At 52.9% G+C, this 16,028-nt stretch overlaps 1 protein-coding gene and 1 pseudogene across 4 annotated transcripts in view; one reads left to right on the forward strand and one right to left on the reverse strand.

Moving 5' to 3' along the window:
• Positions 1-16,028, forward strand: part of MARK4 (microtubule affinity regulating kinase 4) — a 37,320-nt gene that overhangs the window by 8,278 nt on the left and 13,014 nt on the right. For all 4 annotated transcript variants that reach the window (XM_066638306.1, XM_066638307.1, XM_066638309.1 and 1 more), the window contains exons 2-8: positions 6,747-7,013; positions 7,827-7,880; positions 9,893-9,941; positions 10,757-10,822; positions 12,685-12,755; positions 13,170-13,226; positions 14,897-15,133. In XM_066638306.1, coding sequence (XP_066494403.1) covers positions 6,747-7,013; positions 7,827-7,880; positions 9,893-9,941; positions 10,757-10,822; positions 12,685-12,755; positions 13,170-13,226; positions 14,897-15,133 — 801 coding nt within the window. The remainder of the gene's footprint in view (positions 1-6,746; positions 7,014-7,826; positions 7,881-9,892; positions 9,942-10,756; positions 10,823-12,684; positions 12,756-13,169; positions 13,227-14,896; positions 15,134-16,028) is intronic.
• Positions 13,857-13,970, reverse strand: LOC136661935 (5S ribosomal RNA; annotated as a pseudogene).

Raw genomic sequence — 16,028 nt, forward strand, 5'->3', positions numbered from 1 at the left:
GTTTGTTCTTGTTGGAAACCAAGTAGCGGAATGATTGCGCCTCTTCCATCTTGGCGGTGCTCATCCCGCCAAGGAAACCTTCACCACTGGTGGGAAAGAGGCTCCCGAGCTCACACCGGGTTCTGCCTCCTTTTGCCTGCACAGGGCCATGTGACTTGCTCAGCTAGCAGGCTGAGGAAGGCTGGCTCAGGAATGCCCCCCCCCCCCCAGTTTTGCATCAGGAAGGAAACAGGGGGCTTCTTGATCCTCATCTGGGCTGCTGGCCCATGAAGCTCTAGCAGTCTGGTGGGTTTAGGCCAAGGGCTTCGTATAGATCAGCATCTGGTTTCTGCAGTGACCAGCCAGAAGGCTTCCTCCCAGGGATAGATTGCCTCTGGATTTGGGGGTGGGGTGGGGTGTTCCATGCAGTGACCATAGCTGACTGGAATCATACCTCTCCTTTTCCTCTGTGGATTTTCCAGTTTGTCTCTAAAGTCATCTAGGCCAGTGGCCATCACTGTCCCTTATGGTGGTGAGTTTCATAGGGGAATTGTTTGTGGTGTGAAAGGGACTTTAGTTTGCTCCTTTGGAATCTCCTGTCTGTCGGTTTCAGTGGGAACTCCAAGTCCAGCATTCTGGGGGAGGGAGAGAAGCACCCGCTGTTCCTCTCTGTTCTTTGCTGCTTGTGGTGGTGACACATGCACCCCCACCACCCCCACTCAGTTTTGATACAGCCACCCTACAGACATGAAACCGGGGGTCAAGTTCTCGGCTTATCTGTTTGGCATATTTGTTTGAAACATTTGTGCCTCGCCTCAAAAAATATTTTGATATATTTAAAACAATAAACACAGACTGATAAATGCCACAGCAGGACAAGAATGGCCACAGAGTGCAGCTTGTCTAAAACCAACCATGTGGCACCCATAGAAATAATTCAGCCCAAGTGCCAGAAATGGTGAGGGGTTGGGATGAAGAGACTGAGCTGCGAGTAGGGCTTTCCCTGTTCTCATCTGGCCTTGGCCCTGAACCCTCTAAGACAAGCCCCTCCCTTGGCCTTGGGCAAGCCCCTCCTCGAGGCCTCAGTCTTCCTGATCTGTGGTATGGGGGCAAGGAAATTGCTTACCTTGCTGAAGGGCTATGTGAAGATATTGTGCATGATTTGCATTGTGTGCTCAGAAATAGTGATATGAATGCTCTGTGCTGGATTGCTGTTAATTCCAGCAGTGGCCAGTAAAACAATTTGACCTGGAGGCATGATTCTACCAGGCACCCCAAGCTCAAAACAGTGGGCATGAGGCGCTCAGACCAAGGCAGTGCGTTCAGAGACAGACATTGCCCTGGACTAGGGTGGCACAGCGAAAGAGCACAGGCTGTGGGTCCCTGGAGCAGCGGAGGCTTGGACCTCTGCGCAGCACTTTCCACGTGCTGGTGGGCAAACCGAGTCGAGGTCTGCTCCTTTTAGCTGACCAGGCAGACCTGGGCCCTCCTAGGAAGTGCTCCGGCTTGCAGTTTGTGAGCAGAGGGTGGCCGGGGAGAAGGGTGGGAACCCAGGTGGTCAAAAGGTGACGCTCTTTGTTCCCTCTGGCCCCTTGAGCTTACACGAGCAGAATTTTCTCTGGCGCCCTTCCATGTGCCGAGCCGAGCTGCCTGCTCCGTGTTGGTCCTCTCTGCTGCACAAGGAGAAAGCAGCTTCTGAGGCAGAAAAATGCACCTCCCGGCTCTCCTGTCTGGCCCACTCTGGAGAGAAATGGGGCAGAAAAGTGTTCCTTTGTGTGTGCAGACCCTGCAGTGGGGAGGAGAGCTGCTGGGGGCACTCCTGGGCGCCTGCAGTGGTGTTGAATGTGCCTGGCTGTCTTGTCACTTCACGGATGGGTGGGAGGAGGCCTTGCCGGCCCTGTCCTCTCCCCTGTGAAACTTCCTTGCGCAAATCAGCCGCTTCCTGTCTTGACTGGAAATGTCTCTGTCGCGGATGCTGTTTTGCTGCAGACATCTCCGTAGCACAAGCTGGCTGGAGTCGCGAGTCGGTCAAGGGAGCCAAAGTCCTAAAAGGCTTTCTGGCTTATGTCCCCCTCCCCCGCTATTGGGGCTCACCTGGCGAGGCCTTTCTTCAGGTGTGGCAACAAAGCCTTGGTCGCCTGTGCCATGGGGCCCTCAGGATGGCCTCCGCTCTCTCAGGGTTTCTGGGCCAGCTTGACTTGCTCAGGCTGAAGTTCAAGGATGCTGGAGTTTTCTCTCCCTCCTGAGCTTCATGGTGTTTTGTTATTTTTGCGTGACATTTAATGCTGTTTATTCACTGCCTCACTTTTTAAATAAATCCATTTCTATGTCTTATGTTAATTACTCTACTATGTATCTTGCCTTCCTTGAGACGCTGGTTGATGGTTGGTAACCTTCAGCCTCGAAAGACTATGGTATAAGCCTACAGCACCCAGTATTCCCAGGCGGTCTCCCATCCAAGTACTAACCAGGCCTCACCCTGCTTAGCTTCTGAGCTCATGGTATAAGCCTACAGTACCCGGTATTCCCAGGCAGTCTCCCATCCAAGTACTAACCAGACCTGACCCTGCTTAGCTTCCAAGATCAGATGAGATTGGGCATAACACTGGTTAGGAAGCAGGTTATAAATGCATGAAACCAGCAAGCATCCTTTAAACTGGCTGCAAGAATCCTGGCTGAATCCCAGAGGTGCCCAGTTTCTTTTTCAGTGCTTTGGTGTTGAGTAGCTGAGGGCAGCAACCAGTTCAGGGGGGGGGGCTGCTCTTAATTTTATATCTGTCCAAAGTCATTACCTGTCTTACATTTTGCAAATCTCCTTCAGTTTTGGGTGGGCAGATACAAAGAGCTACCAAAGCTGTGCATTTTGTGATTCAGCAAAAGGTGAGAATAGCGTTTTTTTTGGGGGGGGGGGGAACAGGACGACATGGACCTGCTCCCAGTCATAAAACAGTTGAGCAGGTGCAAGGGGAGGAGAGTGTACCTGTGGTAGGCCGTGTGAGAGCTCCATATCCATCACAGCAGATGCCACCTTTTAAGGCATTCCCTCCTGTGTGAGGGGGAATACCTCTATTAATGAATGCCTCTATGAAGATAGTGTTTGCTCTCCACCCTTCTTTTAGGTATTTGTATTTAAAATAATGTGAACATGTTGGGTAATTAACTGGGAATTGCTTTCTAAGTCAGTGTAAAATGAGCTAATCAGCTCCTCCATAGGTGGCAAAAACTCTACCCCTGCACTGTATCATAGGCAACCAAAGGCAAGGTATCTGTATTGATCTGTGTCATTGTTTGTTTGTGTGATTGGCAGCCAGCCTGGAAACAGGGATGTCGAAAGGTGGGGGAGATGCTTGACTAGAGATGTGATGAGTTCAACTTTTGGTTGCAAAATCTCTGCCTGGCTTCAGGGCAGAGGAGCAAGGCCAGGAAGAAATGTGGCAAGGCCTTGGGTGGCAGAATCGAGCTTCAACCGGGGGGGGGGGGAGAATACACTAGTCAGCCTGGTGCAAGCAGGGAGATAGCAAGAGGCCAGCGGGTGCTGTTGCAAGAATGGCCCCCAAGAGTGACAAGTTTTTGGCCCCCTGATGCTCAGGCAGGTGACCTGGAAGCACCTGACCGCAGGAGCCAGTGCCTGGCACTTGACCCCAAGCAGTGGAGAACAGGTGAGATCCAGAGGGGCCCACCTGGCAGGTGTTCTTCCTAAGAAGACAGCTCTATTAGGGTTGCCAGAGTTTATTGCTGGCCTTCTTTCTGTGTAATTGGCCACCAAAGGAGTAGAATTACCTATCCCATCACCTGTTCTTCATATGAAGAGAAGCTTCCCCTGGCGTGTCTCGGGCTGCTTATACAGGCATGTGAGCAGGGCTCAGTAAAAAAGTTGGCCACCAAGGACATGATCTTATGCCAAAGGAGATGATTGCTCACCTCGGAGCTTGATGACTTAAGTCTGGTGACCAGAGCTTGCACAAGCAGATCTTGCTGTTGAGGATGGCTCAGGTGTAGCAGAGTTTCTCCATTAGCCACGAAAACCTGTCTATGATAAATGGGTCAGTTGTTCAAGTGCCGTCATGCTCAAACCTGTTCTTCCCCTGCCCCCTTTTCCCTCACTGTGCTCTGCTGTCTCTCTTGTGGCTGTTTCTAGATTGTAAACCTCTCGGGGCAGGGTCCTGCCTCCTTCTACTATACTTTGTAAAGTGCTGTACGTGTGGATGGTGTTATATGGAAAAGGATAGTTCTGGTAGCTGGGAGCCACTGTGGGGCGTTAATAGGCAGCTCCAAGAAACCTCTTATGGCAAAGGAGATGGTTTGGCACATGTGGAGAGGAAGCAGAGGTGTCTGCCGCAGTGCACTGGCTCTGTTGGCAGCAAGGGGTGAGGTGGGAAGCTGCAAGTGCCCCCCTCGAAGTGGGGGCTTTGTTTCAGAGGTGGAGTCCCCAGTGCTCCCCTCCACCTGGCTCCTGGGCCTGGCTAGACTCCAGCTGTAATGAGTGCCTGTTGGCCGCCTTGCTGCAGGGATCCACCCTTGCGCTTCCGTGGTGTTTTGCTGCCGGGGCCGGCTCCGCCCCAGGAGCAGCTGCATTTCAGGTTGGTCTTCATACCAACCTCCTATTTTTTATTATTCTTTTTTTCTGGTGCATCAGCTCTAAGAAGACTCAGCTCTGCTTCTGTAGACCAAGGCACACGACTGGTTGGTGGAGGTTTGGTCCTGAGTCAGCGCCAGGACCAGGTTGCTGATGGTCCTGGGCAGAGCCCCACAGTGCACACACACGCACACACACCCCCAGCACCTGAACCACACACTGCTCTGACAGGCTTTGGCCTGATAAGCAGGGCATAATATTTTTTTTTTAATAGTCATTTAAAAAATAAAGAAAAAGAATTGGGCAAATTCACTGGGGAGAAGTCTGCTGGTAAGTTGTTGTAGAACCTCCATGGCAGCCATTTTCAACCATTGTGCCATGGCACACTGGTATACCATGGATGGCCGTGGGAATTTGGGAGAGGGTCGTTTGTTAGTAGGGTCACTGGGGGATGTGAGCCATTGCCCTCCATTGGCATCACAGTGTGCCTTGTCATTTGTCAAAAAACTGACGGTGTGCCTTGACCATTTAATGCCTTGCCAGTGTGCCGAGAGATGAGAAAGGTTGAAAACCACTGCTGCATGGTCTGGATGCCGGGTGACGGGCAAGCTAGAGGGGATGGTGTGTCCCTCGCACCCTGCCAGACAAGCTCCAGGAAGGCAAATCTTGTGGCCTGAACTTCCTTCCCCGCTGACTTGTCTCTCTTGAGATCAGATATCTTCACAAGGGTTGGATTCACAGCCCAAGATACATCTTGAAGTGTGTGTCTGATTTTAATTCTTGATCGCGTTGCTTTTGTTTCAGGCTGATAGTGTTACAAGGCCTGGATGTGTGTGTGTTTTTGGTTTTGGATCCAGGTGTTTATTTTTAAAAAGCGAAAGTCTCAGGGTATGAGCCTGCCTAGCAGAGGAGGGTCTGGGGCGGAGAGTGACCCTTGGAAGATGGGGCCTGGCCTGTGCCAGACAGTCAGGAACGGCTGTTCTGCCGTCGCTCGTGTTCTCTGTAATCTCCTTGGACTAAAGATCTTTGGCTGTCTAAGCTTGTTAAGGCGAACAGCCTCCCTGGGGTGGCTTCTGAGATTGGGGCCAGCCAGATTGGGGTGCTTCTGTGGCCCTGCTAGGAAGCCAAAGTGGTTTCCCCTCTATGGTTGCTTTGCGATTTATTATAATCGGGGGGGGGATGCATTTTGGTCAAGGCTGGAGGGCCAGTGATGCTCCTTCGTTGATGCCTGGGACTACCTGAATATCTCCCTGGTTCAGAGCCTGGCATCTTGGCACAGGCCTTAGCAGGGAAGCTCAATCTTCCTGCAAGATGTAGCTGAAGCCCTCCGGATCTTGGGTGGGCAGGCTCAACCAGCATTGATCACCTGCATAAGGACTCCCTGAAATTTCCGCTTCCCCCAGTTCCTCTGTGGCAGCCGTGACTAGCAAGGGCTGTAGGGAGCTGCCGATATGGCTGCTGTCAGAGGCACGCCAGGCCCGGTGCCAGCCCCTCCCCAGCATACCCTCTCCTCTCCAGCTTTCTCTGCTCTCCCTCGACCTTTTCACAGCCAGCTGCCCACTCTGAAAAGGGCTGCAACAGGGCAAAGAAGAGAGTGGCATGTTTCTCCCGCCTCACTGCTTTTGCTGATCCAGGCTGCCCATCTTTGGAGGCTGCGAGAGGCCCCCTCCTTCCCAGAGGAGTGAAAACTTCCCTCCAGAGCTGTAGATTCTGGGAGCCAAAGTCGCATTGGCCCGTGGCTGGTTGAGGATCCACGACATGGTGCCCGGGCATTTGGAGACACAGAGGGCGGCGGAGGGATGATCGTGCCCCCTACCTGAGTAGAATGTCCATCTTCGTTTGAGCCAGAGCATCCCAGGGCTTGACCCTGAGCCAAGTGAAGTAATGGTGATCATTCTTCTGAGCATGTGCAGAGTGTTACCCTCTTGTCATTCAATAACCTTTTAAAATATTTGGAATCAAGGAGAAAGGCCTGCCGGGTTGTGTGTCTCAGCAGAACTGAACCCCATCAGCACTCTTTTTAGGAAGCGGACCAAGGACATAGTATATGTTTAGAATGAATTTTGGGGTTGGCTGTTGGTGTGGAACTTCCCCACTCTGGGGCACTGTCCTCTGTTGGCAGTTGGGAAGTGGACAAAGCTGGGAGAGTTCTTCCTCCTTCTCATGCGTGCTTCTTTCTTTGCCCCTCTAGCACCAGCGTTGCCCCGTGGTGACACTCGACGCGGCTCCAAACCCGGTGACGCCCCCGCTCTCCCCACAGCCCTCCACCCTGGCCAGCAGCCGCTCTGAGAAGGGCTCATCATGGTCCAGCCGCTCGCTGGGTGCCCGCTGCCGCAATTCCATCGCCTCCTGTGCCGACGAGCAGCCCCACATTGGCAACTACCGTCTCCTCAAGACCATCGGCAAGGGCAATTTTGCCAAGGTCAAGTTGGCACGGCACATCCTTACAGGCCGAGAGGTGAGGCCCAATGGGGAAGGCAGTTGCAGTTCTGGCTAGCCCCACTTTGAGAAGGACCTTGTAGGGATGGACCAGATGCAGCTAAAGGCAACCAAAATGAGCAAGTGGCTGGCGCGCCACTCTTGCAAGGGAAGCCAGTGTTTTGTGCCTGAAAAAGATGACAGAGTGGCAGGAGCTCGATAGAGTTTTATCAAATCATTCCCTGGAGGGAGGAAACTGTCTCTCAGTTTCACAGTGAAATTAGTGGGGAGTAGATCCAGGATGAAGAAACAGAAGTGCTTCACCTTATAGTACATCTCTGGCCTCCTAAAACTGGCAGTGGCTGCCAACTGAGTTGACTTTAGGAGGGGGTTAGACAGACAGGTGGAGGAGAGGTCTGTATGCATTGCCCGTGATAGCCGCATGGATCCTCCATGGCCAGTAGCAGTTTACCTCTTACTGACAATTTGTAGGAGGGGAATAGCAGCAACAGGGGTCCTATATGCCCAGCTTTTGAGCTTCCTGGAGGAGACCCCTGGTTGGGCACTGGATCTTCTGGTTTGGCCCCTGTTGACTCCACACTGGAGTCTGTGTGATGTAGATGTGCCCGTGCATTGTGCCAGTTTGCCCTTGGGAAGAAGCCTTGGATGACCAGGGCAGGGGAAACAAGGGTCTTGAGAAGTCTAAGCAGCACAAAAGGGTCACAGTTGTGGGACAGAACTGGGGGCCTCCGTGAATTGGTACTGGGGGCTGGAGGGGCAACGGCAGGTGCCTCCCCTTTTGCTGCCTGTCCTCTGCATCTGTCTGACTTCTCTGCCTTGAAATTCTCTCCAGGTGGCCATAAAGATAATTGACAAGACGCAACTGAATCCAACAAGCCTCCAGAAGGCAAGTACTGCTAGCTTTGCTTCTTTTGGGGCGGGGGTGGGGTGGCAGGAGAAGCAGCCACTGTCCTGTTGACTGGAGCTGGGAGAGTCTGGGTGGGTTCCTGGCAGGATCCTTGGAACAGCCTAAAGGGTGCATTACTCTAGGGTGCGAGGGCATGGGGCAGGTGGCGCTGAGGACATGGAGCTCCTGATGGGGTTCTTTACTGGACACCCTCCCCCCACCTCTTCAGGTCCCTTCCAAGGTCCTCTGGTCAGTCATTTGGTATTTCTCCATAACTTCATCTGTTTTGCGTTGCAAATGCGTGGGGGATATTGGCAGTGTCTGCTTCCCTCAGACTGGGCTCCCCCAGTTCAGCATCGCCATTGCAGGTGCCCCCAACATGAAGCCTGTGAGCAGAGGGGGAAGGCCGTGGTTCTCCCCCACCCTGGCTAAATGTCTCCTGAATAGGGGGCAGCACGTAGTCCACCCTTGTGCCCTCCTGGGGTCGGTGTGAGGCACCCCTTCTGCCAAGTGCCCTGCAGCGCTGCCCGTATCCCCAGGATGGAGGGAGGGGGCGACGAGGTCCTCTTCCCTCTGGGTCTCCTTGTGGCCCACCAGCTTGGGGGGCCTTGTGACCCCCATCTCAGAGCCAGTGACTCCCCCAGCTGACTGACTCCAGGCCTCACTGACACTTGTCGCTCCCCCAGCACTTCCTCCCGTTCTCCCCCCTTTCTTTCCCTAATTAGCGCCTGGAGTCCAAGCTGGTTGCTGTGGTAACGCCAGCCGCCTGCTGCCAGTATCGTGCTGAGGGGGAGGCTGCATGCAGGGGGGGCGGAGCTGCTAATTAGCGGCTGGATTTTCCAGGCCAAATGAGCTTTGGGCAAGATTGCTGGGGGGGGGGAGAGTTGGGTTTTGATGCCCCCCCTTCAGTTTGAGCCATTTTCCCTGGAGAGAGTTCCCTCTTCAAGTGGCAGATCTGTCCAGTCTTCCCAGTTTATGGAGCCAAACTGGCATCCAGTGCTCCTTTGGAAAAGGCCCCATTGCCCCCCAGTGGCTCTCTCCTCCCACCCCATTTGTCTATCTTAAATCTCCTGCCAACCCAGAACTTCCAGGGCATTCCCTGCCTCTCCCTTCGAATAAGGAGCTGGCTTAGCAGTGATACCCACAGCGATACCATAAATAAAATAAAAACGACCCACACGATTGTTAATACAGCAGCAAGTTCTGTCCAGAGCCCTCCCCCCTCCCCCCGCCGTCTCCCCTTGTTGGCTCTCATCTGGCAAAATGAATTTTCAGTGATTGATTGGATGAGTTTTTACTGATTGGTTTTAAAAATGCATATGGATACTGAAGCAAGAAGCATGTTCTGGCTGCTGCGTGTTCCTGCGACACACGTGTGTTTCTCGTAGTGGGCGTTGCTAGTGAGAAGATGCATTCCCTTGTGCGTATGAGAGAAGGGGGAATGCCTCTTAGGCCAAACTGGAGATATGGCCTTAAACGTGCTTGCTTTAAAATGGATCCATTGTGAAATGTTCCGCCCAGTTGGGGAACCATTTTACTTGATGGAACCAGCTGGTGAATCGGTTCCAAGTTGCAGCCCGACTCCCTGTACGTGAAGACTAGAACTGCAGGATGACGCCATCTCTGAAATGCCTTCCAGTCTCCTTCTCAAACCGCAAATCCACTCACCACCCTACCCCAGTTTGACCCACATAACCCATGTGCTTTTGGGGGGAAGGGAGGACTACACGTGGAGAACATGGCACCAGAATAGGCAAACCACGTGCGTGAGTTCTGCAGGAGAGATTACTCAGAGGGAGCTTGCTCAGAAAGGAAATGGGGTTTCCTGCTGTCTGGTCTCTCCAGAGAAATCCTTTCCTCCCTCAACAGTATGATCCATGCATGTCCTGTGGGTGGGAATGAGTCCAAGACATGCTCCACGCAGGTGGGACAGGAGAGCACTTTCTGGGATCTTCTTGATGTGAGGATGGGAGGGTGGCCAACTGATGCATCTCTGTGCTTCCTTTTTCCAGCTCTTCCGAGAAGTGAGGATTATGAAAGGCCTGAATCACCCCAATATTGGTAAGCTGGCCAGGAGCTAAGAGATGAATATGCCTCCTTCCAGGTCTTCAGCATTCAGGAGTAGAGCAGACTGCCCGCATCAGTGCAGAAAAGGGAGGAGCGAGCAGGGATCAAGGAACAATCTTGCCCCCAAGGCAGAGCTGTGTGAATGCTCCAGTCCCACAACTAAGCAAGTAAGAAGAGCTTGGCTGGATCAGACCAATGTGGGCCCCTCTAATCCAACGTCTGACTTGCCCATGCTCCCTAACCAGGAGCTGCGGGAAGATCCTAAGGAAGATGTGAAAGAGACAGTCATCTGACCCTGACAATGAGACTTCAGGGTAGAGTGCCTCTAGGTTTGGAGGCTCAGTGTGATCAGCTTGGCTGATGGCCGTGAACAGACCATGCCTTCTCCATGGATTTCTTCAAGCCCTTCTGAAGAAGCATAACATCATTATGGGACTTAGTGAAAGCTGAGCCTCTGAGATTCTCGGCTTCCAGTTATTGTGACAGCAAGTTGCTAGCCCTTAATGGTGGCAGAAAATGTGCTTTTTAGTGAACCAGTATGGCAGAGAGTGGTGAACTTGGGTTCCAGTTTCCCCCCTCTGCCTCCCACCTAACTGTGGGTTCTGCGTTTCTCCAACAAAAGGATTTTGAAGTGGTTAATGATAAAATGAAAATTGAAACCATTAATTCCAAGCCAAATACCCCAATCCACAAGATTTCAGCAGCTTTTTTCCCCTTGAGCTGGCAAGGGGAAATGGAGGGGGCACTCTCGTGTGCCAGCAGAGCCCAGAGGCCAAGTGAATCTAACAGAGCTCCTCTCTTGGTTGCAGTGAAACTCTTTGAGGTGATAGAAACGGAGAAGACCCTCTACCTGGTGATGGAGTATGCCAGTGCAGGTAAGGACAGGATGCCCCGTGGTGCCAAGCTGGACTCTTCCTGCGCTTCCTCACTCCGTAACTGCTCCCATTTCCTGGGGGGGGGGGGCATGGTGACATGCCATTCCTCTGTCTTCTACTTCACTTTGTTCTTGCCATTAACAGATAATTTTAGTACTTTGGAGTAACCCAAGACTTGCCCACAGAAGCTCATTCTGTGGCCAGAGATAGCTCTGAGCTCCACAAGTGCATGTGGGGAGAGTGGCAAAGTGTGAGGCTGCCTTAGACCGAGTCAGACCAGTGGTCAGACCTCTCTGCCTGGGCTGGGCAGCAGATCTTTGAGGCAGTGACGTGGCCTTCTCTTTTCCAGTGACGGCTGGATTGACCTGGAACCATGACCGGGATAAGCACCTGCTCTGGTGCTACCTGGTGATGCTGGGCTAGGAGGTCACTGGACAACTGCTCCTGGTGCTTCTCTCTCTTCCTCTCCTGTGGCCGCCACTTGCCCTCCCAGGATTGCTAAAATTATCCCCCAGTCTGTTCAAAATATCCTCCACCCCCACGGGAGCTGCGTACCTGGCAGCTGGCTCCGGGAGGCGGCGTGTGTCAGTCTAGTCTGCTGTTGAAGCTGGGTGGTGGCCAGACAAGCGCCCTCATTTCCCCTTCCTCCCAAGGAGAGGCCCTTGTTGCAGTGCAGCCCCAGGATGGTGGCGCTCCTGAGCTGATTCTCAAAGGGTTTGAAATCCGACCTGGGTTCGCAAGCCATCAGTAGCTTCACGGAGTGCGAGTTTTCCTGGTGGACCTCATGCCTGGTTGGCAAGCATTCCCACTGTCTGTGAGCTGCTGGGCAGCATGGGAGCTTGGCCCCAGAGGTCCGGCTGCTTGCGCCGAGTCCGGTTTTGTGAGGGGGGAGCATAGGGCCTCGCCCTCCTTCTTGCTTTTAGTCTTTCGTGCCTGCGTGTTCACTTCCGCCTTTCGTCTGGACACTTTGCTGTACATTCCCATTTAATTTTTGTAAACTGAAGGAGTCAAGAGGCTTTTCTCTGCCCACTGTTTGCCCCCCCTCCCCCCCACACACACTTTTTGCCAGTCCTTTCTGCTTTCGAGCTGGTGTAGATATTTGAAGGGACTGCTGGGGGTGGAGTGGGTTGTGACCCCTCCCCAGAAAAGGGGGCGATATGCAGGCATGAGTAGAGTGTGTACGTGGAGGTGTGCTGCCACAGGCTCATGTGCTTTTGGGAAACAAAGTCAGAGCTGCTTACCCCTTAGGGAGACGCCTCCTCTCCACAGAGGAAGTGGTGGGCACATGGGAGCGGGGAGAGGTTTCAGGCCATGTCCGAGGTGGCCAAGGACGGTTTGGTGTTGGAGGTAGGAAATTCCACCGGCAGGCCCCTTCCTCCTCAAGTGGCCAAACTCTTGCCTGGGTTGGTAGGAGTACTGGAGCACAGCTCTTGGTGGTGTGGCTCTGTGCAGGAGCAGAGCACAACTGTGTTGCAGTGTGGCCGCTGCAAGTGACTGAGAGGACTGGGTCATTTGTGGGGGGCAGGTCTGCCCCTTTCCCACCTGCCTGCCGTAATGACCCCGTTTGCCCTCAGAGGCAGCTGCTGCCCTGCCAGATCAGACGCTTCTCGTCCAATGCCCTGCTTCCCAGCAAGTCCAACCAACCAGTCTGGCCCTGAGAGCTAGACTGCCTCTGAGTCTGGAGGTTCCATGTAGGCCCCACGGCTCGTAGCCATTGGTAGACCTCTCTCCCTCTCTCCAGTTTCCCCTTCAGCACAATCCAAGTCAGTGATGGCCACCACTTGCCTCTGGGAAGAGCCCTCTCTGGCCAGGGCATGGCCTGAGTCTCGCATTCCTTTCTCTTTCTTTCTCCCCCCCTGCAGGAGAAGTCTTTGATTACCTCGTTTCCCATGGACGCATGAAGGAGAAGGAAGCCCGGGCCAAGTTCAGACAGGTCTGGAGAGAGTCGTTTCTCCACACAGCAGGGCCCAGCCTTTCTGCTCTGCTAGTCCCAGCCTGGCCGGGTTGGCAGGGAGCTGCCATGCCTGAGGGGCTGGTCCTCCGAGGATCTGAGCCACTTCTTTATGACCTGGCACTGGGGAACCTGAGCTGGGGGCAGAGGTGCCTCAGAGAGGCTTTTGGGTGTTTCCAGGCTGGCTTGACCAGGTGAGTGTTTGCTCCCTCGCTTCAGCCTCTGGACCATACAGATCACTTGTGTCAGCAGGGACTTGCTTGCTTTCCAAGCAGGCATTCGTGATTACTGAGGGGTGAGGGAGAGTTTCTTCTTGGAGAAAAAGGAGCAGGTTCTTCCAGGACTGTGGTCCTTGGGTGCACACACTGACTCCCCTCCTTCTTCCCCCTTCCCCAGATTGTCTCAGCTGTGCATTATTGCCACCAGAAGAATATTGTGCACAGGGACCTGAAGGTGAGAAACCCCAATGCTGCTCCTGTCCCTGCCACCACCTCTGCCCCCCCCCTTCAAAAAAATCCACCACAAAACATGCCCTGGGGACCAAAGAACTTGGAGTACCTCTGCAGTCTCAGGAATGTTGGTTGGTTGGTTGGTTGGCAACCTTCATTCTCAAAAGACTATGGTATAAGCCAGGGATGTCCAAAGTTTTTGGCAGGAGGGCCACATCATCTCTCTGACACTGTATTGGGGGCCGGGGGGGGGGGGGGGAAGAATTAATTTACATTTAAAATTTGAACAAATTTACATAAATTAATATATTAAAGATGAACTTATGAATGAATGGTCTTGCAATAGCTCAAGGCCTATAAAAGGCCTTGCACAAAGCAAGGCTGGCCTTTCCTTTGCTGCTGCTACTGCAGCACAGACATGAAACAACAAGCAGTGGAGGGAGCCCTCATCCCACAGCTCATGTGAGAGGTCAAACAGTTGTCCTCACGCTGAGAGCAGTTGTGTCGGGCCAGTGTGGGCTCCAACAAATTTCTGGAGGGCCAAAGGCTCATTGGGGGCTCCCTGAGGGCTGTATTGAGTGGCCTCGAGGGCCGCGAGTGGCCCCAGGGCTGGGGTTTGGGCACCCCTGGTATAAGCCTACAGCACCCGGTTTTCCCAGGCGATCTCCCATCCAAGTACTAACCAGGCCTGACCCTGCTTAGCTTCCGAGATCAGACGAGATTGGGCATGTGCAGGGTAACAGTTGGCAACTCGCTTTATACCTTTGTGTAATTAGTCATTGCCCAATTAAAGGAACCTTTACCAATTAATGAGTTTTAGTTCATTGAAGAATGGATTCAGTTTGCCTGTGGATAAAAACAAGAGCTCTGATGCAAGAAGCATCCAGTCTCTGTATTTCAATGACAGGGGTGTGTCTCGGAATTTGACTTGGAAGAGGCCAGGGGGAGGGCCTGGTCTAAGATGGTGCCTCCTGCCTGTGCTGTTTCTATGTTCTTGTATTGAAAAGAAAAGTTTAAAAAAAATCTGCTGCTTGATTGATCGGGACACTTTTTGTCAATTCAAAAATATAAAAACCGATGTCTTCAGCCTTTTTTGTGCCGCAACCCAAACACGTTTTTCTTTAAGTATGGAACTAGGGACCCAGCACCGATCTTGTCTTCCCTCCTGGGACCCAATCTTCCCATCTCCCACCCCCTCCCAATGCGTCTTGCCCTACCACTTGTGTCCTCCCAACAGCAGCCTGAACAGGGCCAGCCTTAGGAGTGGCAGGCCAAGACAGCGAGAAGAGGCTGCACAGGACTGTATCAAGAACTCAGTTTTGAGAAGCTGGTATTGCTATTGAATTGGATCCAGGCCCTCCCTTGCACAGGCTTTTAAGTCTGCTGCAACCCCCCCCCCCAAAAAAAGAGGTTTCATGGCCCCATTGAGTTCTGACCCACAGGTGGAAGAACACTGATCAAACCCATAAACTGCCTGAACACTGCAGTTTTATTATAAGGAATGATTGACAGGTGATCCCGGACAAGTGGACACGCCTCCTTCACCTTCCAAGAAGTTGGCAGCAAGGCTGAGGCCCTTCCACTGGACATTCTGGGGGTCAGTGGCTGGGTGGAGAGGGATTGCAGCCCCGGGTGATTCTCTCTCACTTTGGCTCCTCTGTTCCCACAACACAGGCGGAGAATCTCCTGCTGGACGCCGATGCCAATATTAAGATAGCTGACTTTGGCTTCAGCAATGAGTTCACGCTGGGCTCCAAGCTGGACACGTTCTGTGGGAGCCCCCCCTACGCGGCCCCGGAGCTCTTCCAGGGCAAGAAGTACGATGGTCCTGAAGTGGATATTTGGAGCCTGGGGGTGATCCTCTACACGCTTGTCAGTGGCTCGCTGCCTTTCGACGGGCAGAACCTCAAGGTGAGGCAGTCATGAAGGGGCTCACAGGTAATGGTGTTTGGGAGCAGGGGCAGAAATGGGGAGAGGAACCAGAGGCTTGAGTTTGACTGTTTTTCTGGAGGTTCCCTCTTTGCAGACAATGGCAGCAAAATAACATGAGAGTTGCTTTTTTTCTGAAGTACTTTTTAAAGGCTGCATTATTCTTCTGAGTTAGTGCACTGTCTTCCATGGTGTTAAAGCACTGGTTCCCAACCTGTGGTCCATGAGACCCTGAGAAGTGGTCCGTGAGGTCTCATGAAAAAAAAAAATCGCCTTTGTTCACTTCCAGAGTCTCACTGAGCAAACAATCTCCCACGACCACCAAAGAGGGAGGTGAACGGACTGCCCACAGCCACTGAAGTGTCAGCTGTGACTGTGGGTGGTCCATTCTCCGTTCTCTCTGATAGACCATGGGGGAGTGCTTGGGAGATAGACCACCAGAGAGGGCACAGACTAGACCATCCACAGAGCATTGTGGTCCACAATGCTTACAATTTTTGACTGAGTAGTCTGTGGGCTCATAAAGGTTGGGAACCACTGCGTTAAAGGAAGTATTTTCCAGCTAAGTAACAAATGCCACAAAAATTGAGACAACCAGTAGGAACAGTCAACTTGGTTTTCACAGCAGTGGAGAATGTGTGAGTCGCCCATTTGAGTGAAACAAAGACCCAGATTTGCTCTTTCTGTACCCATCTGAGCTTGAAATTGGTGGAGATCCCCACCTTTTGCGGGGTGGGGGCTTCAGGAGGAGGAAGTGCCTGCAGCAGTGGAAAGTGCCATTATTCCCCCCCCCCTTGGGCACTTTGTTTCAGCCACACAGCCCCCCTATTTTCATCATCATCTGACCGGCCATCAGTGCAATTCTCTGTCCACGTTT

Source organism: Tiliqua scincoides, chromosome 10 (genome assembly GCF_035046505.1).
Source record: "Tiliqua scincoides isolate rTilSci1 chromosome 10, rTilSci1.hap2, whole genome shotgun sequence".
NCBI classification, from domain to species: Eukaryota; Metazoa; Chordata; class Lepidosauria; order Squamata; family Scincidae; genus Tiliqua; species Tiliqua scincoides.